Here is a 23,824-nt window from a genome sequence, read left to right on the forward strand (position 1 = left end):
TAGGTTACATTTGCCAAACTTGATGACAAAATTCTGTCTTCATGGAACTCTATTAACCTTCTATGAAACATTTGTAAAAAACATGTCTTAATTACAAGGGAACCTATGTGAATTTTCTTAATTATTCCTTTTCATAGTCTAGGGGGATCAGCATGAGTCTAAGCCCTTTATGTCTCAGGTGTTTCCACCTAGCCCATAGTTTAAAATGTACTTCTTTTTCCCTTGGAATCTTGAGAAGACAGATATTTTCACACCATTTGAGGGACTAATTGTCTGTCCTTGTGGCTTAATTGTCCTTGAGGCTTAATTGTCCTTGAATCTGGAAAAAAAACTACTGAACTTGCTTCCGTGTTTACCGGTACAATTAGTGAATTTTCTTTTCCAGGTTTTAAGTTTGGAATGTGGGAGCCACTGATAATAATCTTTAGGAGAAAATGTAGTTATTTCAGTGAGCACTAGATGGCAGAGCTAGCCCCCAGGCTGCATGACAAAGAGTAGGTTGCATGTGTGTTTTCCCACATGTGTTTGTGTCAATGGGGGATGCACGTGCCTGTGTGTGCCATGAGCCAGTAGGATAGAATCATTTTGTTATTCTACCAAACTCAATAATTCATGAAGAACACATTAACTGTCACTTTCTTCATTAGAAACAAATGAGAAATCAAAGCTACTTCAAAACTAACTCTGTTGTCTGTTGACTTATCTCTTTTTTCCATTGTTTGAAGGACTCAGGATCTTGATGGCATTGTCAAGGTGACAACATCACTTCAGGAAACTGACAAGGGGTGAGATCTCAAAGCTTGTGACCTTGATTTTTCCTTCTCTGTGTGTTTCAAAAATGTCTACCTGATACCTTTAAGAGTCCCAAATATGAACAAATCCCCAATGCTATTTATTACCTATAATTTAGAAGAAGAAAGTATCATTGTCTCTGCATAGGTATCCTTGAATAATAGATGGAACTGACATTTATGGACATTCTTTCTCTCCTTTTTCTTCTGGCGATTTTACTCATCCCGGGGACCTCAACTGTCTAACCTCATTCCAGATCTCAGTCCTGCATTTGTGCTGCTGGCCCAGGCCTCTCCTTAGCTGTCTTCCCCAAACCCTCATTTAGGATGTCTTAGGCCATGTTCAACTTCCTTCCCCCAAAAATGCTATTTCCAGACTTCATTGTTTGATTCCTGCGGGCTCAGAATTCTGGGATTATTCTTGGCTCTTTCATCCCCTCCCCGACTATGTGGCACAAGTGAACTACATGTCTAAGATGTCTGTCATGCACAGGTCACCTCACTCCAGCTCAAACCTGCATTGATTCCCATGTAGGTGATTATAGCAGCTATCAGATTTTCTAATACTCCTTCAGCCTTTCCTTCCTCTAAGTCATTTCTATCCAGAAATGCCACAGTTTTTTTTCTGTGGATTTCCACTCCATTACACATAATCTCATTCAAGCCCTTTGCTAACTTGGCTTCAGCCTAATGTTCCAGTTAATTCTGACCACATGTATTTATTCTACATTAAAAATGAGATTACTTTACTTTTTTCTATGGTTACTAGATACTCTGCCTTTGTTTATGCTGTTCCATCCACGTGGCAATCTTTTCCAGCCTCAAGGCTGCTATGTCAGTCCATCCAGGTCCTACCATTTTCCAAGATGCAATCAAATATCACCTCCTCTGTGAAATCTTCCCTGAGTGGTCCAGTGAGATGTGAATTTTGCCTATCAAAGTGATCAGAGCCCCACAGTTTATATTTTAAAATGCTTAATCATGTCTGCTTTTGTTTCATGCTATTTGTGCAAATGTGTCATCTTCCCTATCCTCATAATCTTCGGGGCAGATATCTTTTCTTATTCACCAATGTCATTTGCAGTGTCTGACATGCTGCCTTGTCCAAATGAGGCATTTATATTGTAGATTGTGGTAAAATCCTGATGAGCAGTGAGAAAGCCTTGAAGATAAATACTCTATGGTTTAAATCCAAAACCAGCAGTGTTTTTTCTGTGTTTAATGTAGTTTGGTAATGATAAGATTATTGCTAGAGATTGTTGTCTCAGTCAAAATAATGGAAAAAAAAGAAACAAAGGGTCCCTTGGCTTTTCTGTGAAAATTCATAAGCCAATAGGAGCTCTGCATGCAGAAGGAGACTAGAAAGTATTATTAGCATTTCATTTCCATTTCTCTCTCCTCTAAGTTCCTAGAGCTCTAATTTTATTAATTTACTTTTGTTTAAGGTGATACTTTGTTTTCAGCAGGAACTGAACAGCTTTCTGGTGGATGATTAGAATGTTTGAGGGAGAGATGAATGATGCTTAAGGGAAATGATGGTTTGGCATAAACCAAAAACAATGACAACAGCAGTTGGCTTGACTTTCCTGTCTGTCCCCACTCCCTAACCACAATGCACAAATTTCACAACTGCATACATTCATCACAGAGAGAAGTTGCTGGACCAGGGATAATGTACTATGATGTCCATTAGGAATAGGAATGGCTTTATTTATTCAAATTGCTCTTTGTGGAATAGAATGTTACTGATAATCTGATTAAGAGTATTAAATGTGTTGCAAATGCAGTGGTGGAACTTAATATCCAAGCTTCTTATCAATTTACAGTCATTTTGAAAGCCCAAGTTCTTTATTTAGAATGCAGTCTCCATTTTATTTAGTTTGCCACAGAGTGTGTTCTCATGACTTTTGCTAATTTTCTGGTGATAAACACGAACAATCCCAGGTCCCGGGAACCTCATTATTGTGGCTCATGCCAGTCAGAATAGTCTGGGGCTAAACTTTACAGAAGTCTTAGGTTTTTTCTTTCTCTCTGGGTACAGAGTTGTAGGTAGAACTTCAAGTAACAAACAACAGATCACTAGGTCAGGGGAATGGGTAGTGTTTGTCCCTTATAAAGGTAGAACATTAGTCAATTTTTTTTTTTTGGTCAGGGATAGCAAGTTTGTATTTCACTATTTATTCTCAGCCTTCAACCCTATTATGGAGTATGTAAGATTACTGAAGAAAATTCACCTGTGTGATGGCTGTTTACATATTTCTAGGATCTCTAAGAAGACTGCCCAGGACAACTATTCTGATGATGTTATGTTGCATATAAGTGACTCAGCCACTATACATTGCTAAGGATAATATGTTTCCATATCTCTAAATTCAATTAAAATTAATATAGCAAATATTTATTAAATTAAACATTCAGTATTTACAGGGTTCTATTTATTAAAATGGCCAAAATTAATTGAGAATTTATGATTTGACAGGAACCGTACCAAGTACCACATGTTCATTAACTTACCAGTTTTCTTCTGAGATGAGTATGATTAGCATTCCCATTTTACAGATGGAAAACTGAGAGCAACTCATCTAGGGTCACTAATGAATAAATGGCGAATCCCAGATTGGAATGAAGGTGTCTCTGATTCTGGTGCCTCAGTGTGTCTTCACTGAGTGTCCACATCTCACGGCCTGCTGATCAACACTCAAGATGACTTGAGAAATGTTGGAAAATGTGTAATCCTAGAGCAGCAAAAAGAACCAAGATTTGTGAATGAAAAGACTAAGTGAGAAGGCGAGAGGAATGTGAGGGGAGAGGAAGTGGGAGAGAATAGTAGGGCAGAAGACACTGAGGAGGAGTGAACATGAGCAACTAAGAGCAATCTCAGGGAGAGTCTACCTCCCCAAGGGCGCCTGCTCGGGAGAGAGCTGAGCCCATGTGTCTAAGGGAAATCTCTGAATTCAGACACTTAGCTTAAATAGGCTGCTCCCAAAAAAGCAACCAGAAATGGCTCTTGTAGTTCTCCAATATGGAAATAGACTAGCACATTTAGCTGATCTGGAATGAGATGGTAGTAGAATTCAAGAATCCAGACTTAGAGATGAGCAAGCACATTCCAATAGCTACTTTATGTGCAAGTACACCATGCAAAGATATAATCTATTATTGGTCAATATGTCTATATTTGTTGACTTAGTTAAATTACTATTAAGCATCTACTTAAAGACTGAAGAGGATGCAATGTAAAATACAATTCAAAATTGGGACAGGAGCATGAACATGAGCCAACTGCTACACTACAAAGTGTAGTTAATGCAAGTCCATAAAGGATATGCAAAAAAATCTGAAATGCTACAAAGGTTCCAACAATGTAGTGGAGTCTGTTCATTTGGAGCAATAGAGAAGGCTTCTTTGAAGGGAGACAGGTATTTAAGAACAGCCTTAAAGGATAAACACGGCCTAGTGGCAATTCTGTTATAGTCAGTAACTCAGAATTATTCTAAGGTTTATCTGTCCTTTGACTCTGAGTAGGCTTTTAGTAATGTGAGATTTTTTTTCTCTCTTCCAAAAGTAAAGAGTTGGACAATGTCATCAAAATGAATAAAAGCTTGAACAGGTAATATTTTAAGATGTCTATTTTTTGTTTTATTACTGAATTGTACATTGTGACTTCTTGTATATTTTCAGTCTTTGACCATGAGAAAGCACATACCAGGCTAGTCAAAAATATTAGAAATCTTGGATAAAAAGCTTGCAGAACTGATCATTTCATCATTATTGTGAATGGTTATTAAAGTCTGAAGACATCAATATTAAAATGTCTTCGATTTTTACACTCCATGTTTTTACTAAAGCAATTATATGAATGACCACATTTCTCTTCCTGAAATATTAATACATTCATAATACAGTTTGGTTTGGTTAGTAAATACTTTTACTTTAGCCATTTCAAAACCCACTAATATCTTACTTAACATTATCTCCTTATTTTGAATCATTTAGATTTGTAAAGCTTAAAAAATACTAGGAAAGAAAAACAAATGGAGACAGAAAGGATATGTATAGTTTTAGTTATCTCTGTTATGAAATATGCTAACCAATTTTAGTGTATGTGCTGCCGAAGTGAGCACTAAGTATGCTAACCAAATAAACTGGTGGGAACCAAAAAAGAAGGAGAAAATAAAGAAAATGTCAAGTGAACTAATTGATCTGAGAATGACATATGGTTTTCATATCTTGTTCTCATACTGACGATCTGTAAAACGATTGACAAGTCACTGAAATTTGCTGCTTTTCAGTTGCCTCACTTACAAAGAGAGGAGGTTTTAAATCAGGGAGTCGCAGAAGATGAGACAGTGGAGGTGGCTGACTGTAGGAGACATAGCTAGTAGTGGAACTAGGGCAAGAAGAGCCACTGTCCTGTCAAAAGTACCTGGCTGCCTTCTCAGCTGCAGGTGAGGTTCCCATGTAGGAATGTGGGTCCCTGCTGCAGGAGAGCCCGAAAATCCAGGCCTGTGGCCAAGTTTTGTGCCATCTCTGTGAAAACACTAACTCACATTCAAAATAAAAACACACAACACAACACATCCATGGACCTGTTGTGGCTTGCAAATCCCCAGTTTATGTTTTTTACTTTGTTTCTCTAGCATCTGCAATTTAAACTTTTAGCCTTTGCTTGGAGTAAAGCAATTTCAAGAATTGTGGCTCATCTTTCACAACCAGCTTCTATTTCCTGTTTTAGATGTAAACTGATCTATGTTTTTAGAGTTTAGCATCTGTTATTATTACTGATTGAGATTTTTAATCAATATATTTAAAGAAATCAAGGTCTTGATGGTCTCTTCAGAGCGAATTGGAAGGCAGAGCAAACAGAGAAAAGGTAAGTGCATCTGTCTCCAATCTGCAAATCCTGTCTCCCAGATTGCTTGTCTTATTCCTTCAGGCACTAGCTGAAAGGGAACTGCATCCCCTGGCATGGAAATTAATTAGCAGATGGGCTAGCACTCTCCACAGTGTACATTTAGTTCAGACATAATTGCCCAGAAGGATCTCTACTCTTTCATTCAGTGAGAGTAAATGAGCAATTCATGGAAAATGTTTATTGTATCTGACTTTTCAAGATACCACACAATTTCATTACAATATTCAAGATTTTATTGGAGTTTTTCTGTTTTTATAGAGCTAGTAGTCTTGAAAATCTCATCTATGTGAATACACAGATGGACAAAGACTTCAAAGGGTAAGTTTCAATCAAAACCAAGATAAGCACTTACATTGTGTCTTAAATTGTCTACTGTTTTCTGGGGGGCACCTCTTAGGGCGAGTGAAGGGGTTCTGGATTAGGGTCCAGCGATGACAGGTGTGTTCGTGGTGTCTTTCCCATTGCCATTGATGTGAGTGCCCCTAGCCAAGTGGCTTAACCTTTGTGGAGTTCTGTTTCATCTCATAAAATGGCATGCCTAACATAGATGATCTCCTAGTTCCCATTTATATCTAAAAATGAAAGAAATCCAAACTAGCTGCTTTAAGTAGAGGACAATAGTCTTGTTTATGAAGAATCTTTATCATAAGACACTTAGGTTCTTGGAACATGGCCACTCACCACTAAAATGTACAAGGCACTTTTCAGTTGGAATCTTGGTAGCACTTCATATGTATATCTCTTTATATATATTTGTAAATACCTTATGATCAAAAGCCATGCTTTTATTTATTTCATATCATAAAATGGGTTAGTAATGGTGAGTAACTGAATTAGTAGCATGTGAGAAATTAACTTGTAGTTTTAGACTAATTCTGATACACTAGAAAATTGAATTTCTTACTGGTACTACATTTCATCTTGAAAGAAACCACACTCTTCACAGTTTCATTAAAGAAAAATCCAGAATAGTCAAGGATGACAAAAGGTAAAGACTTAAAAGATTTCTAATATTTTCCCCTAGATTGACTGATTACTTTGTATTTCATTAGTCATTAAATTTACCTTTCTAACATGATAATTATTTCTATTGTCACATTTATCTTAGAATACCATTTATCTGGGCCAATCTGTGCACAGAATGGTATTCTAGCTTTCCAAGTCAATATTGGCAAATATATTCTCAACTCTTTCTCTTATGGAACACTTAACAAAATCTATGTGATATAAAGTGTTGGCATCGACAATCACACAGACACAGGATGCTGATTAAAAATATATTACATTACAGTATGTAAACATGACATATTACAGGTGATTTTTTTCAAATGGAGCATAGATGAAGGAAAAGCAGTCAGTTCTCTTCAAGTGTTTATATGGAAAAGATGAGGTTTCAGGAATTTAAAATCATAGAGTTTGGAAAGCTCCACAAAAGTGATGGAGAATAGGAAAAGTAGCTTGAGCATCACAAATACATCATTTTAGGTCTAGGAAAGAGAAAAGAAAGGTGATTTGTAATCTGGGACAACTTGATAACTGGACTCTGTGTGTGTGTGTGTGTGTGTGTGTGTGTGTGTGTGTGTGTTATTGATACTTGGGATTGAATCCAGGGCCTTCACACTAAGCTATATCCTCAGTCCATCTCACTCCATTTCTTTCTCTTTTTTTTTTGAAACAGGATCTTGCTAGCTCAAAATTACAATCCTCCTGCCTCAGTTTCCCAGAGTGCTGGTTATACAGACCTGTGCCACCAAGCCCAGCTTTCTTCTTAAGTATTTTAGGAGAAATGCCTGGTCTAAATTCTCAATATACTTACATTCAAATGGTGATCAGTTGATTTCCACCCAAATTCAAATAATTTTCATGCTTAAATAAGACAGCATCTCAATGTATATATTAAAGGCCAGTCCCTCCCCACTTAAAACTTACCATCAAAAAGCCAAAAGCTGAGACCTAGAGGAAATTTCCTTTTAAGGTGATTCAATCATAACTGAGTAATGGTTGGAATCTTGATATCAAGATGTCTCTCGAGTATTTTGCACGAGTTGAATATTGATACAGCCACTTGAATACTTCTAAGAACGTCTAATCCTTTACACTGATTTCATCTTGCTGCTATTCTGTGAGATCTGCTGTTATCATAAGAGACTCTGAAAATAGCACTGAGTTGTTTTACATTTCATTCTCTTTCCTGCACTGTCTTTTCTTTTTTTCCTGATATTATATAGAAACCAAAGCCTTGGAAGTCTTAATAAAGTTAATCAAAGGACTGGCAAAAATGAAAAAGGGTAAGTAAAACTCCTATCTTGCTGGAGCTCTTTTTTTCAAGTTAGCTTCTTATGCCTCATTAAAAAGGTGAATGCCTTACTTCCTCTGCCACTGATAGCCTGTTCAGACCCAACAGAGACAGCAAATATGAGAGCTCTTTCTATAGAACCACAGGCTTGAGTTGCACTGAAGTCGGTGCAGGAAAACTTGCTACATTATCTCTTATTTAGATTTTCTTAGGTAATTAAAAATGAGCCAAGTTTTCGATATAAATTAAGAAATAGAAGGTCAAAATTGCACAGTGAGAGGAGTTGGGATACTTTTCTAAACTGATTTAGACTAGAGTAAATCAAGCACTGCTGTAGAAATGAATAAATTTAAGGTTAACTATGTTAAAGGTCTTTCTGGTTCTGGAGACATCTGACATCATATTTAGGCACATTCTTCTTTATTCAGATCTCAAGGAAAATTGCATGTAAACTAACTGATACCAAATTTTGATTTTGTACCCCCAAAGAAGACGAGATCTTGAATCTATCACCAAAGTGTATACCAGCACAGATGAAACCAGCAGAGGGTGAGAAGTGTGTGGATATCTCTGAATGTTGGCTATCTTCTCCCAGATTGATTGATATCTTTTCAGTAATACTGAAGGTGTCACATCTTTGGGTTCATCTTCTCTTGTCCATGTCTCATCTCTGATGCCTGATCTTTACTTTGAAGGGTCTATATTATATTTTATCTAAATTCACTTTTACATATATCCCAATAAAAACTAGAGATTGATTAACTCTATTATCATTAGGTAATTTTATACTAATAATCAATTTAATATCAGTATTATAATTTTCCCTGAAAGATTTGGTTAATCATCAATAATATGGATTGTGTAGTGTGTATCTAATATTTTGAAACAGATCTAAACGTTTTTAAAGAGGTAAAGATCTTGATAATATTATTGAAGGCAATCCCAAAAGAAATGAAAATATCACTGGGTGAGACTTATTAATGTCTTTAATTCTATTTTCTACAAGAGATGGTCAATTGAAAGATGAAATAATTTGGCTTTTTATCTTCACAACCACATTTTATCAGCATGAAATTGGACAATATAGATGGACTATCCCTCCCCGCCCCCTGTAAAAGCACTTATTTTTGAAGAAATGCTCCAATATTTGCTTGTGAGTTGCCTTCTGGGGCCCCATCCTTACGGGACCTCAGGTGCAATGTCATTGGGTAAGGCTGCCATGTCAATACAGCTGCTAGTGGGAAACTATATGGTGGTGAGGACCCGCATTTTCAGTGTGGTGACTGGCTCCCCAAGTCCTCTTCCACCTCTTTTGTGTTCCGTTTATACCTGTTTCACTCAATGCATTTTAATGGGGTGTAATGTGTCCTCCTGAGAAATGAATCATTAATTTTCCTACTCTGTAAGGTATTTTTTTCCTTGCCCTTTGTTACCACAATCGACTCTGAAACAAATGATATTTTACAAAGCTTTGCCTGGAGGCGGGAATAGTTATGAAGGCACATTTTCTTAAATATCATTATTTCTAACATTGTTAAATTATCATTATTGATATTTTTATGATTATTTAAAATTAGAACAGGCAATTTTATCTTATTTGTTGAGTAAAAGTTTATATTTGCTCTGGACTCAGTATAGAACTTCATTTGACTTACAGTTACTTCAATGTTGCTTACTTGGGGTGTTGTAGCAAGATATGACTGAGGACAAAGTTGTTCAATGACAACTTTCACATATATTTATGCATTCTGAGGACAAAAAAATATGGTTCTTGTTAACAAATAAATAGCCTTAAATGGTCCTGTGCTCAAGATGTAAGAGAAGAATTTCCATCTTCATTTAGAGATTTAAATATTTACACTGACACCAAGAGTTTGTATATTTACCCCTTCTCAATTTTTTCAACCCTTATGCATTTTATTAGTGTTTTACTTTAACAACATTTATTAAAACTAATTTCTTTATTCAAAGAAAGCAAGATTTTGATGAGCTTACTAAAGTGAATCTTGAAACAAATAAAAACATCAAAAGGTAAGATATTTAAAGCTGTCTTTTCCCTTTTTTTTTTTTTGGTACCGGGGATCAAACTCGGTCCTTGCGCTTGCGCAGCAGGCAGCGAAACCACTGAGCTAAATGCCCAGCAGTCTGCTCCCTTTTGTATGTCACTTATAAGCACATTAGACTTCTCAGTGCCTGTGTTCAGGACAGTGAATTGAAGTTGCAGCCCAAATTGAGCTCTTTTCTCTCCAACTCTGTACACATGATGCCGAGATTTTCTCTTGCAATTTATTCTTGGGTGGTGTGCTATCCAATAATTTTGAGAAATTAAGTGGTAATTTGAATGATATTATCTACTGAGCTCAATCATTTATTTTTTGTGTGCACATGTGATTGTACATGTGTATAAGTTTGTGTATGTGTCAGCAGTGTGGGGAGTATGTGTATATATAAGTATACACAGTATATGTATAAATATGTGTTTAAGTATATGTCTAAGTAGTGTGCATCCATATAAAGGTGAGTATGTATCAATAGTTTGCATGTACAAGTACATATGTGTGTGCATTTATAAGTAGTGTGTGTGAACTAAGTGTCTGGAGTATTTGTGTGTGTGGTAATGTGCATATGCAAGCAGTGTGGTGTGTATTTACAGATGAGATGATTAACAATTGGGCTTGATTAAAAAAATGTTTTACTCATGAAAGGTCAAGTAAGTCTGGAGAGCTTATGTCCTTTTGCTTTTTATTTTTTAAAAAGCAGATGGAAGATTTTTTAAACTGATCTTATTGGCATGTGGCTAAAGACAGTGTACCAAACAGTTCCATGTGGTTCCCCTTGAACTCATCTTCATTCAATTAACTCAGTACATGATGTAATTTGTTGATTCTACAGAGTGTCACCAATGTCTACGGGCCCTGTTGGCACAGCAGGGGCTCAGCTAGCTAAAAGCTGGTGTGCACGCTGTTCAGCTGTCTTGCTTTTGCCCATGCAGTATGGTCAGAGGCACAACTACTGGATGGATTAGAGGCTTGTACAATCTTACACCTAACAGGCTGGTAAGAAAGTGTTGATTACGTTGGCTGCCTGGATGGTTCATGGAGGTAACCTGAGGTTGGAAGTCTGAGAAAGGATTCTGAAAGACCTGGGTTCAAATTCTGTCTCTGGTTAACTATGTACCTGTACCTCAATTTACTCATCATAATACAAGGATCATAATGCACTCATGGCTGCTGCTTACTAGACAAAAGTCATTGTTATAATGGTAAAAACTCAGGTGAATTGTATTTTTTTAATGATTTAGATAATATTCAAATACATTGAATTTATTTTGACTTCCAAGAAACATCTGTTTTCCTTCCAGTTTTTATTAGAGTATTTCAAATTGTGACCATTTTTCTTAATATGTCAGAGTGAGGGTGTGTACATGCCTATGTATGCATATATACTGTGTATAGATACAACTGTGTGCACGAGTACATTTATGTGTATGCATGAGTATGTGCGTGTGTATGTTGTGCATGAGTGTAATTGCATACATGTGCACAATGCTTGTATTTTCATGAATGCATAGGCAAGCATGTGTGTATTTTTGTGTGTATATGATGATGCACACATACATAGATGTGTGTGCTTGTTCATGTGTCAGTGTATGTGTTGTGTGCATGTATGTGTTTCATGGGGTTTTTAAGTGTAATAGATGTTTTGAAGTGTAATAGGTCCTTTTTTCTACACATAATGAAGTTCTGTACATCCTTCAAAAAAAGTCAGATTCTGTACTTTTCCTTTTAGAAAGATTTCAACATTCCTCTATGTCAAGTAAAATAAAATTCTAATGTTTAATAAAGGCCTTTCACTTTCTCAATAAAGCCCTGCCAAATGCATCTTTCCTGTCCTGGGTCATTCTTGCCTTAAGGCCTCTTCATATACTGTTCCTACTTCCTGGAATGCACTATCCTATATTGTCAGGTTTGGAATCAGGTCATTTCTGACCATTGAATGTAATTAAATCATTCCTCCTCCCTTGACTGCAGTACTGGGCACAAGGCACTCTTTTTTCTTTTCTTCATAGCATGTATTTTCATCTGAAATTGTGACATTCATTTATATATCTGTTTCGTGCCTCTCCCCAAATTGGAGTGGCAGCCTCTAGTAGGCTTGTCCTCTGTCTGTACAGATCGCACTGATCTTAGCACTGCAGTGCAGTGTGGTTTGTGTCCTCTGTACTTTCCAGTTTGTGAATTGAAATATGGTGAAGATACAAGGAGTGATCAAAATGTATGATGAAGTTTAAATTTTAAAAATTTATTACAGTAAAAGACACATTGCCACCAGGTATGGTGGCTTATGCCTGTAATCCCAGCATTTGTGAGGCTGAGACAAGAGGATCACCATGAGTTCAAGGCCAGTCTGAGCTACATAGTGAGTTCAAGGCCAACCTGAAGTACATAGCGAGATTCTGTCTCACCCCATCCCCCAAAGACACATTGCCATTAAGCCCTCTTAAAATACTGCTGTTCACTCAGAACACACCAATCCCATCATTTTTGCATTTTTTTGAAACAGGAAATTCTCTTTCTTGAGTGTCTTTATGAAGTATAATCAAATATTCGGTGAATGATACTGCTGAGTGGCATTCAATGGAAAGGCAGGCTTGTAAAAGGATTATGGCGTGTTTTTATCCGCCTTATTCCCTGGATCTGACACAGTCTGATTTCTAGCTCTCCCCTAAATTCAGTATAACCATGGAAGGCAAACATTTTGAATCAATTTAAGACTTCAAGGTAGCCACAACTGTGCATCTAGATACTCATGAAAGAGGCCTTCCAGGACTACTTCAGAAAGTGGCAAGTACAATGGGATAAGTGTTTAAAGGGAGGAAGAATATCCTCAGGGACATTCATGGCAATGTGTTCTTTATTGTAATACATTTAAAAATTTTAAATATTCTCTGTAGTTTTCAGTTACACCTTGTACATAACAGTATGAGACATTGTTTCCCAGAGTTAAGCTCAAATATTATATCATTATGTTAATTAGATTACCACACTAATTAGTTCACTTTTCTTTATTGACTTTATGAACTAAGAAACTGAAATAACCTCTTACTGTTATATACCTCATTTAATATTTAAAGAGATTAAGTCTTGAAATATAGTTAAAACAATATAATGAAATATAAGAAATTATAAGTTACTGTTCTGCTATTTTTTAAACTTTCAAGTCTAGAAAGAGAAACCTGAGAATGTTTTCCTCAGGTCCTGGCATTCAAAACCTATATATTTTTAGGTAAAAATCAACAGGGAGCAATCTGGAATAGAGTGGCTGTTGCTTGGGGGTTGTTTCATTTTTTGCAAGGCGAAAGCTACATTTTTTGTTGCTGCTTTTTAGTCTGAGTTTCATATCACAGACATCTAGATACACGCAAAAAACTTGGATCAACATCTGGTTGCTTCCAAATATCTGTAACTTTGATGTTGTATAGATGACACCTCTGAGACTTTTTGATATGTTCTTCGTAGGGTCACAGAGTGTGGAGTATAATGAAAGAACCCTCCTCTGGATGCGCTTTCCCCCATGTGCCAGCCTCTGTAGATCAGAGGGGCATTTGTCGGTGCTGGATATGTGGAGAACACATGTAGATGCAATAAGCAAAGCAAAATTCCAGTAAGAGCAGAAGCAGATGTATACTAAAGGATAACAATAAAATACTGAAGTGTTTTCATTGACTTTCAGTCAATATGTGTTACATTTCAGAACTCTATAGATTTTAATGTTATTGTTTGTTGCCAAAACAATTCATCAGAATGTGTCATTGTAACCCAAGGTTATAAGTACCAGCAGTAGATACCAGCCTCTATATAATGGATTTTAACAAATTGGTATATTTACCTTAAAACAGTTTTGTGACACAAACTTGCCAATGAATCTCAAAGGGACAAAACATGGATTATTCGAAGTTGTTTTTGAAGTTCCACACATATGAGAGGTTGATATTAAGAATGTTTGCCTTCTGGAATGTTCCATAGGACAAGTATATAAACAAATACCAAAATGTTTTGTACACCTGGCAAAGGCTAACAATGTAGTGTTAAATGCACCAAAACAGAACAAGTCCTAGTGCAAAGTTTACTAGTGACTAAACGGCTCCAAGATGAAAATATTGTCTGAGTCTGAATGAGTTTCAGAGATGTATACATTCTTACAGACCTGAGTAGCAATCATCAACTCTTTGGTATGATCTCAGTGAGTGCTTATACTTTTTCTGAATTTTAAGGAATAGTTTTATCCACTTGTTCAAAATCTACCATTAACTTCACCATCTCTTTAATATTTTAAAGCAGCCGGAGCCTTGGGAATCTGATCGAAGTGAGCACTGAAGGGAACAGGAATAGACAAGGGTGAGGATTATGTCTTATTTCCCTTCCTCAATTTGTGGCACTCGTAAGAGATCAGCTGAAAAGCCTTCGGATTGGAATCTCAAAGTCTGAGCCTCATTACTCACCAGCTCTGTGTCATTGAACAAAATCTCTTGAAAACTGGGCTGCAGCTTCTTTAGTTACCAAATGAGTACCATAGTGTTTGTTCTGTCTTTGGCACTGGGTAGTAATAAGAATCAAATGAAATAATACATATAGAATTCCCTTAAAACTACAAATGAAAATTACTAGCAAAACAGAGTTTAGTTATAGCTGTAACATATGATGTTCAGGGGAATGGAGTGAGAATTTTTGACAAATGATTATATTGTTCCTGAATCAATTATTAAAGAAAAAACCAACCTTGCCCAAATTTTATGGTTTTATTTTGAGGGTAAGTAAGAAATTAGCCGAAATACCAATGAAAGTCAAAACAGTTTAAAAGTATAGAATAGTATTGATTTCTGTCAAAACAAAATTCATGTGAGCACATACATTTTTAAGTCAAAACATCCAGTTGATTTAATTTCATGTTTTTGTTTGTCTTTTTGTTCAAAGTTTCAAAGACCTTAATAACCTCAAAAATGTGAGTCCAACAATAGGAAAATGTATTCAAGGGTAAGATTTAATCATTAATAATTAATAATAATTAATAATTATCTCCTCTTTTTCATCTCATGCTAACAAATGCTTAAAAGTCACCACTTCAGTTGATTAATGCTAAACCCAGGGATCATCAAGAAAATCCATGTAACCCTGGGTACCCTTCATATCTGAAATGTTAAAGATTTCAGTCAAGTGATTTCTGTTACATTTCAGAGTATCCTTCGATTAGGTCCAGAGTTGCGTTCCCAGGATGAAAAAGACATTTTTATTTGTTGATTTATTTACTTTTCTTAAGCAGAAGGCATGGTACAGTAGATGGTACAGTATAGATGTGAGTCTAGGCCCAGGCCTGCTCCTCCTATTTGTGTGGTTAATCATTTCTGTTTGGGTTCTGGTTTTCTCATCTTGAAAGTGTGGAAATTGGGCCAGATGATTTCTAGAAACTTCCAGAACTAATTCTGAAGCTGCAGTAAGATTGTTGGTGTCACAAGAAAGCCCAAGAATTCTAGACCTAGATTGCCTAGCTTTAAATTCCAGCTCTGCTACTACCTGTAGGGCTGGGACAGTGAGTTATTCTTTTTGTGTCTATATTAGGATGATAATACTTTGTGTCATAGGATTGGCATGCTCATTATATAAAATTATGTAAATTACTTAGAACAGTGCCTGGCACATCAAAAATAAAAAATATTCTAAAAACGTTTGTTATCACTCATTTTTCTATGCAGTTACTGTTAGGTCCCAATATAAATATTTATATTCAGCACTCAAAAACCTCAACTCTCTAAGATGATGACTATTTAAATATCATATGGTAAAAAATATTTCTGTTTTGACAAGTATTTGCAATTGTTTGATGTAAATCTACCACTTATCTGGTTATTTCTTCCATTATTTTTAAGGGGCCAAAGTCTTGACTGTCTAATCAAAGTGGTTCCTGAAACAAACCAAGGGTAAGGTTTATGAAACTCTTCATCTCTCAGTTTTGAACTCAGCTTTAAAAATATGATAAAAGCATTGCCCCACCACAGACAAAACCAATAGTTGGACCTAAAATTGGTAGCCCCGTGGCTACCAGCCCAGGGGCTGATATTTACGCTCCTGTTTGGCACTCTTGAATGTGGGCTTTTGTGTGAGAGAGAATTCCTTGAATTAGAAGAATTATTCCTTGCCACTGTGGGATTTATGTTCCATGCTTGAGGCTTCCTTCCCCAAGAGCTTTTCCCATGAGATAAAATACCACCTCGAAATAATTTCCTAAAGCTAAGCTGCTCAAAGAAAAGTCTTCAGGTGATAAAGTGTTTTCCTTCATCATTTATTCCCTCTCTTCTAGTTGTGTATCACCTAGGCAGTCCTAAAGTTGGGCAGTCATTTTGTAAAATTATATTCTATTCATTGAAAATATAAAGACTGCAAAGAATGACATTTTTATTTTATAGAGAATTTTCTGTAAGGGGCATCGTGTTAATTAGACAAAGAGACATAGAACTATGACATTGTAAACATATTGTTATACTAGTTTGAATATGAGTTAAATATATAAATTCCAAGGTACATATCCTCTTTCTGACAGATTTCCTGTCTTACTTTGCATATAAGAATGCTTTCTATTTTTAGTTTTAGCTATCAAACATTGTTTATTTAGACTAGATCAGAGGTCAGTAATTTTTTTCTTAAAGAGCTAGATAATAAATAGTTCAGGGTTAAGGGGCCAAAATATCTCTCTATTACTTACATAGTAAACTGCCAATATAGTGAAAGCAGCCATAGAAAATATCTTGTAAGTGAATGGGGATGGTTATGTTCTAATAAAACTTTATTTATAAAACCAGGTTGTGGGCTGAATTTTGTTTGAGGGCTATCATTTGCAGACCCCTAGACTAGATGGTATTTTATTTGGAAAGCGGATGAGGGTTAACTCTGAACTTGAGGATAACCAGCTCCCGGATCCTGCCTCACTTAAATATGTATAGTTTCATTCATTTTATGATTAAATTGAAGATTTCATGACTTTTTATTTGAATATTCAGTGCTAAATTGTCTTTAAATTATGTTCAAATAGGAATAAAATTCTATTGCCAGGCACTGGATTCAGAGACCAAGTAATACTTTACATCACAGATTAAATTGTCTTTTGTTTTTCTCCCAGGAAGACTTAGTTTCTAAAGGTGAAGGTGGCCGTAATTTGTGACCTTTTCTAATAGCCACATGGTGCTGTTCATTTCACTTAGTTGTATGTATGTTTTTCCCATGTGGCAGTGAGATTTTTGAGCTCAGAGCACATTTACTAGCTGTGTAGTATTGGACAAATTGCTTAATTTTTAAGCCTCAGTTTCTTTATCTGTGAAATCAGGAGTTAACTTTTTCCTGAGTCATTAGAAATATTAAATGTGATTATGCTTGTAAAATACTTATTTACTGCACGTTATCTACTAGTATTATTATTATTATAGTTAGGTCTTTCTTCATCATTGAATAAGGATAGTACTCCTTGATTCTTAATTTAAAGAAGGTATAAAAAATCTTTATGAAATTACTACCATTCAACTATTTTTGACTCACAAAATGATATTTAATATAATTTAATATCATAGAGTACAATAATTTGCATGGGAAGGTATGTACATAATAAAATGAGTTTATAGATTAGTTCCAAAGATCAGTTAAATGAAATGCCTTTCCAATCTTTCTTTCATTTTTGCTTCAGGATGTATAATGTGTTGTTCCATAATTAAGGATAGTATGTTAGATTTCTTATTCAGGCCTTTTGGTTTTAGGGCTGTTATGAACACCCAGTGTAATAATAACAGTATCTCTTTAGAGTTGTTATTGCCTATTTCAGTGTTTAAAATGAAAACATAAATTATATGATCTGTACTCTTGTTTGTTATGATTTGGCTTTGCATGAAGAATGATTTGTATGATTCTGAAATGATTTAATTAATATTTTGAAGTAGAATTAATATCATATCTTCAGATTATATAGATTACCTGCATAATTTAGAATCAGGAAATAATTCTTTTTAAAAAGTCTCAGTTTTTAAAAACTTAGTTTCTTTTGGAAGGGAGAATCAAAGAATACATGGAAATGATAAATAATTTTTTTCTAGTACCGGGGATCAAACTCAGGACTTCGCACTTGCAAGGCAGGCGCAGTGCCACTGAGCTAAATCCCCGGTTCAATAATTTTATACTTTTGTCTTGCTCACTTTAACCTCTAAAAATACTCTATGCTAATTCTACTACACAAATATAATATGGAAAATAAGGAGTTCATGAGTAATTGTACTGTGAGGCTAACTTGATAGAAACGTATGTAAAACTAAATTTTCATATATATAAAAGTGTTCACAAACTAAACTAATAGAAGCTACCTGTTTTAAATTAGTCATTTGATTCAATATTAAGGCTGAACAGCACAAAATAATTGATTTGAGTTGACTTTGTCAGGTATTGAAACTTAAAACATTTATTTTTAGCAATCAAGACCTGAATAATCTCATCAAACTGAATCCCTCAGCAAACAAATGGTAAGCTTATTAAGATTATTGAAGACTCCTGAGCAGTTCTTCAGAGTACATGAAAAAATAAATGACTATTCAGCTAAGGACATTTCAGAAGAAGATATGAAAAACGTGGGAACATGTTGATTTGTTTATGTGTAATAATACTAGACAGATTTTTATTATTGCTTCCATTTATTTCATTATAGTATTATTGAAAATGATAACACTGAAGCTAATTCTGTATAATTACTACTCAAATTCCTTTTGACACAATAATAGCTTAAATATATTGAGTGTAAATTTGTAGTTAATAAGTTATAAGTTCATAAAACTAAATAAGCCAAAGAATATTGGCAGAAGCATTGTACAAATGGAAGGAATTACTGTGGATGCCAAGAGAGAGGGAAGGAGTATGGACTTGTGGTCCAACTCGTCCAGGATTCAATTTTGATTCACTCTCAACTACCGCTTGGGTATCTGGCCACAGGCAGTCTAAATCCTTGTGAAGCCCACCCAGCCGAGTTTTCTTTTCTTTCTTTCTTTCTTTTTTTTTAATTCAGGGTGGCTTTGTAGTTCAGGCTGGTCTTGAACTCACTATTTGCCCTGTCTGGCCTCAAACTCATGGTAATCCTCCTGCCTCAGCCTCCCAAGTGCCGGGATTATAGGTTTCGCCACCATGTCTAGTGCTAAAGCCCAATTTCTTTATAGGGGATGGTAATTATATACCTCAGTAAGTTGTTTTGAGGATAGAAATGGTAATTATTGTATATAAAGTAGCAACTCAGGAAACATTACTTTTCATTCTAGATTCCTTTGAGTAATAGTAAATTTGCTGATTTCCTATTGGCTTTGACCTTTTACTTTATTTTCTTTTAACAGTGAACAAGATGTTGATAAACTCATTAATGTAAATCCCAAAGCTGTCAAAAATACTGCTGGGTAAGAGAAAGTGTTATTTGTTTGATTGTTTTTCCTCCATAACTAATTAAGGATATATTATGAACATAAATAACATGTGATCATTCTATTTGCACGTTGAACATAGGTCTTGAAATAACAGCATGATTTTCATATGTCCCCGGAAACCTAGGTATTAACTATATAGTCCTGTTAATAGCAAGAAAGAGAGGAGCTGAAAACAATGTATGGTAGTGACTTTCATTCTCTCAAGCAAAGTTGTTGAAAAGAGAGGCCAGACAAGGAGGGGTGGAAGTAACAGAGTGAGTCCATGAACTGTTGTTCTGTTTGTGTGGCATTGATATTAGTACTTTTGACTCTGGAATTAAAATTTATTAATGATAGTTGATTTTAAAAATAGACCTAGACACTTCATTAAACTCATCATTAGTAATATCATTCACTTGCTTTTGGAAGTGTTCTGAAAGTGGAAGTTTTATGAGGTTCATCGTTCCTTTCTTTATTTTTATTTATCTATTTATTTATATATTTTTTTGTTGTTGTTTTTTGAGACAGGATCTCACTATGTAGCTCAGGCTGGCCTTGAACTCACTATGTAGCCCAAGCTGGACTTGAACTCATGGCGATCCTCCTGCCTCTTTCTTTCTTCTTTTCTTTCTTTTCTTTTTTTTTTTTTTTTGAGATAAGATCTCACTATATACTCTGCTCAGGTCTCAAACTCACTATGTAGCCTAGGCTGAGCTGAAACTTGTGATCTTCCTGCCTCAGCCTCTGGAATGCTGGGCTTACAGTCATGTGCCATCATGCCTGGAGAGGTTCATTGCTCTTTAGAGAGTTTACTGCTCCCACAAAGCATATGAACCTAAAATTTGATAATTTTAAAGTAGTTCTCTAAGATAATGAAATTTGCTTTTTATCTGTGGTTATCGGAAAATTTAAAAAGTGTTCCATATTAGATTGTGAAAAGGAAAGAACCTCAGAGAATGTTAGCCTAGTTAGTTTGAACAATTTTGATAACTACTGTTCCAGTTGAACCTAATGATTCTGTACAAGAGGAAATGAGAACTCAGAAAGGTTAAGTTAGTTGACTAGAGTCATAGAGAAAATTAAGGGAAGACTAATAGTAGTTCTGTGATCTCTTAGGCAGTGAATAATTACTGAGCACCTACCAGGTTCACAGCTTACAACTAGGTATCATTAGTTGCACATTGGGTATAATTATAGGCTGTGGATGCCAAAAAGAGAATTCAGTAGTCACACTCAATCTTATTAACAGCAGGCAATTAACATAGATTAAAGCTAATTATGTACCAGGGGCACAGAGATATTACTCCAAGACAATAATAGGTTGTCAATTTAATATATTGCATTTTGGAGCACTCATGTACTGCTTGCTGAATATAGAATGTATTGTCAGTGAGTTGCATTTAAAAAGAAAAAGAGCCTTAAAAGCAGATATAATAAACATGATAGACAATAAAGTTCATATTCATAGAGTCCTGGAGTAGATGTTGGAGATGGAAAAAGTGTGGAGATGATCCAGGCCAAGTTCCTCACTTACAGATGAGAATACTGAGACCAGAGGGCAGTGTTTTAGGTCCTTGATATTCTGAGAGGATCTGTGATTCCTAGACCAGCTCTGATCTTTACACTACACACACAGACTTTGACCTTCAAATAAACGAAAGCTGGTTAAACACCTCAGGAAACAGTGGAGGATATGAGAATAGGAAGGTTGCTCCTGTGGGACAGCCAGGTCGTGTCCTTTACTGCTGTCACAGGGTTATTTGAAGAAGTACTTCATGGGTGACAATGGCACAAGTGTGCAGATGACTGCAAAACACTGTACAGCCTTCAACTCCATGGAAGTAACTGTACTTGAATATTTGAGTGCTTCCTTTCTTACCACCTTAAAACAAAACTAATGACAGCAAGATCTTGAGTAGGAAAGACGATAGACTCTAGATATTAGAGTCCTTTGTTTTCAGGATTCATATCCTGAAAAAATGACAATATATTTTCTGTTTTCAATTCATGGAGATAAATTGTATATGCTATCAGTCAGAGAAATTCAGCACTATTACTTAGATCCGTTATATAAATATACGGTGTTACCTTTTTAGAAGTAGTGATACGGCATAACATATATTTATGTTTTCTGAGCTAATGTTTCTCAAACTGTGGGCCATCACCCATTAGATGGTTCTGTAATTAATTTAGGAGTAGCAGCCAGCACTTCTCCCCATTCAATAGAATGAATCAAATAGAAAATATGAGAGTCCCTTTTATGTAGTAAGAGATTTTTATCATGTAATTTGTGTGTGTGTGTGTGTGTGTGTGTGTGTGTGTGTGTGTCTAAAAGAGAGTATTTGGGCTATGACACAAAATATGTTTCTTATTGGCCTTTATGAAACAGCAGTTTAAATACCACTGATCTAGATTGTTGGATGCATCAGAATTTTATGCTTAGCAGAACAAGTCCAACTGAAAGTTTTCATGTTTGTTTTTGCATCTTCTACAGTGCTTATCCTTACTGTCACACAAATATTATAAGTAGTTACACTAAAATACATTGCAATTAATTTTTTGTATCATAAAGCTGGGGTTTTGAATATATTGTCTCTTCTACAAAGGTGTATCCCTTGTTATTTTTTTCTTTTAACAAATTGACCTCATTTTAAGCATTGTTGTATTTTGGTATGGGTTAGTTTTGTCGGAGATTTTCTTTAATCTCTATTTTTTCAGTTAATCATCAGAGCACTTGTTTTATAACAAATTTTTAATCAGTTTATTCAATTTTATTTTGGATAATTCTCATTTGCCAATCTTTCTTTTACTAGTTTTTATAGATACCAATATTATCTTTGATTAAGAATATTATTACAGAGCATAATTCAAAATAATGAGACTTAAATTAGGCATCGTTCATGCATCATAGAGACCTGAGAACCAAGAAAATATACCCAAAAGAAGGACATCAAGAGCTGGGAAGCACATTCCGTAGCAAGGTTGAGGACTGGAGGAGGGAAATGTTGACTTTTTCTTAGGCCTTTTGATGACTCATTAAGTGGCTCCCCCTCAGCTTATAACTTTGCATCCATCTTTCTTGATAATTGAGATGCATTTAATTTTTCATAGGAAAAAAGGACTGCTTGGGGAGGAGAGGGTACAGGGATTATCAGTCCTGCTACCCCTTGCCATGGCACCTGCTGTGTATTTCTCTGAGTATATATTATAAAAGGGCTTAAGTGGACACTTTGAAAGTCCCTTCATTGAGTCTGACTGAGGTGAGTGGAAAATAACATTCTGTGGATGAGAAAAGAAACTCTCAGAGCTTCAAATGGGATGTGATCAATTTTCAGGGTACACAAGGAAACTGAGTTCAGTTCAGTTTTTCAGTTATCATAGAGGAAAGAAAAGTCACAATTTTGGTGGATTCTTAGAACCCTCTTTGCCAAGTTTAATGTTAAGAGTAATTCCAGTTTTAGAGCTTAATCTTTAAAAATAATTGATATCTTTAGTTGGTGAACATGATTTTCAAAATGGCAAGGGTATTAGAATCAGTTTGCAATCTTTATAAATTTGAAATATTCCAGAATGAAAAAATTTTCTATTACTAGACGTTGGCTGTGAAACACTTAGCCTTCATGCCCTTGTAAGTATGTTCTGACAATAAACTGTGTGAAGTCAGTAAGTTTTCTTCTCTTACAGCATACTTCTTTCTCTCTTGGATTGGTTAGAAAACATTTCATGGCTCTTCTATACCAAAACAATATGTCTCATACTATAATCCTTTCCTCCCACTTTAAATGAACTTAATCTTGATTATCTCAAGCCCAAGAACCTTTAATCATTTTTCTCCTTAAAGAAACCAAGATTTTGATAAATCAAAGGGAATCCTAAAATTCTCGTCAACAATCAAAGGTAATAGAACTATGTTGATTTTAATATTCTTTGGTTATAAAAATGTTTTGACTTGTTATTATTTCAAGTAGATGTATAATCTTAGTGATCTTACCAAAAGAAATTTACCACGATCCTTCTCTCTTTCTATTTTTCTAAGAAACCAAAATCTGGATAACCTCATCAAAGTGAATCCCTTAGTAACCAGAAACAATCAAAGGTAATCAAATAAAAACCGTCAATTCATGTTCTTTCTATCTCTTGCCCCCAGATGAAATAGATTTATTGAGCTAACACAACCAAAAAAACAAAAACAAAAACCTAATACTAACCTGAACTTTTTCTGCTCTCTCTCTCTTCTCTCTCTCTCTTTTTAACAGCCTAGACGTGGATTATTTTATTCAGGTGAAGCCTTCAGTTCTCAGAAATGTTAATAGGTAAGCGGCCTTGCCTGACCAACCTGACATATTCCC

The 23,824-nt window shown here is 35.4% G+C and overlaps 1 protein-coding gene across 19 annotated transcripts in view; it reads left to right on the plus strand.

The window, feature by feature from the left end:
* Window positions 1–23,824, plus strand: part of Scel (sciellin) — a 96,327-nt gene that overhangs the window by 48,452 nt on the left and 24,051 nt on the right. For 8 of the 19 annotated variants that reach the window (XM_021258648.2, XM_021258652.2, XM_021258649.2 and 5 more), the window contains 14 exons: window positions 726–785; window positions 4,357–4,401; window positions 5,605–5,664; window positions 5,965–6,024; window positions 7,935–7,994; window positions 8,492–8,551; window positions 9,974–10,033; window positions 14,341–14,400; window positions 14,977–15,036; window positions 15,927–15,977; window positions 18,504–18,554; window positions 19,410–19,469; window positions 23,512–23,571; window positions 23,732–23,788. In XM_021258648.2, coding sequence (XP_021114307.1) covers window positions 726–785; window positions 4,357–4,401; window positions 5,605–5,664; window positions 5,965–6,024; window positions 7,935–7,994; window positions 8,492–8,551; window positions 9,974–10,033; window positions 14,341–14,400; window positions 14,977–15,036; window positions 15,927–15,977; window positions 18,504–18,554; window positions 19,410–19,469; window positions 23,512–23,571; window positions 23,732–23,788 — 804 coding nt within the window. The remainder of the gene's footprint in view (window positions 1–725; window positions 786–4,356; window positions 4,402–5,604; window positions 5,665–5,964; window positions 6,025–7,934; window positions 7,995–8,491; window positions 8,552–9,973; window positions 10,034–14,340; window positions 14,401–14,976; window positions 15,037–15,926; window positions 15,978–18,503; window positions 18,555–19,409; window positions 19,470–23,511; window positions 23,572–23,731; window positions 23,789–23,824) is intronic. The other 11 variants (XM_087192962.1, XM_087192963.1, XM_087192957.1 and 8 more) reach the window with 7 other exon arrangements.

The sequence above is a fragment of the Heterocephalus glaber genome, unplaced genomic scaffold (assembly GCF_053883595.1).
Source record: "Heterocephalus glaber isolate CG9 unplaced genomic scaffold, H.glaber_assembly_v1.0 deba00001577, whole genome shotgun sequence".
Classification (NCBI taxonomy): Eukaryota; Metazoa; Chordata; class Mammalia; order Rodentia; family Bathyergidae; genus Heterocephalus; species Heterocephalus glaber.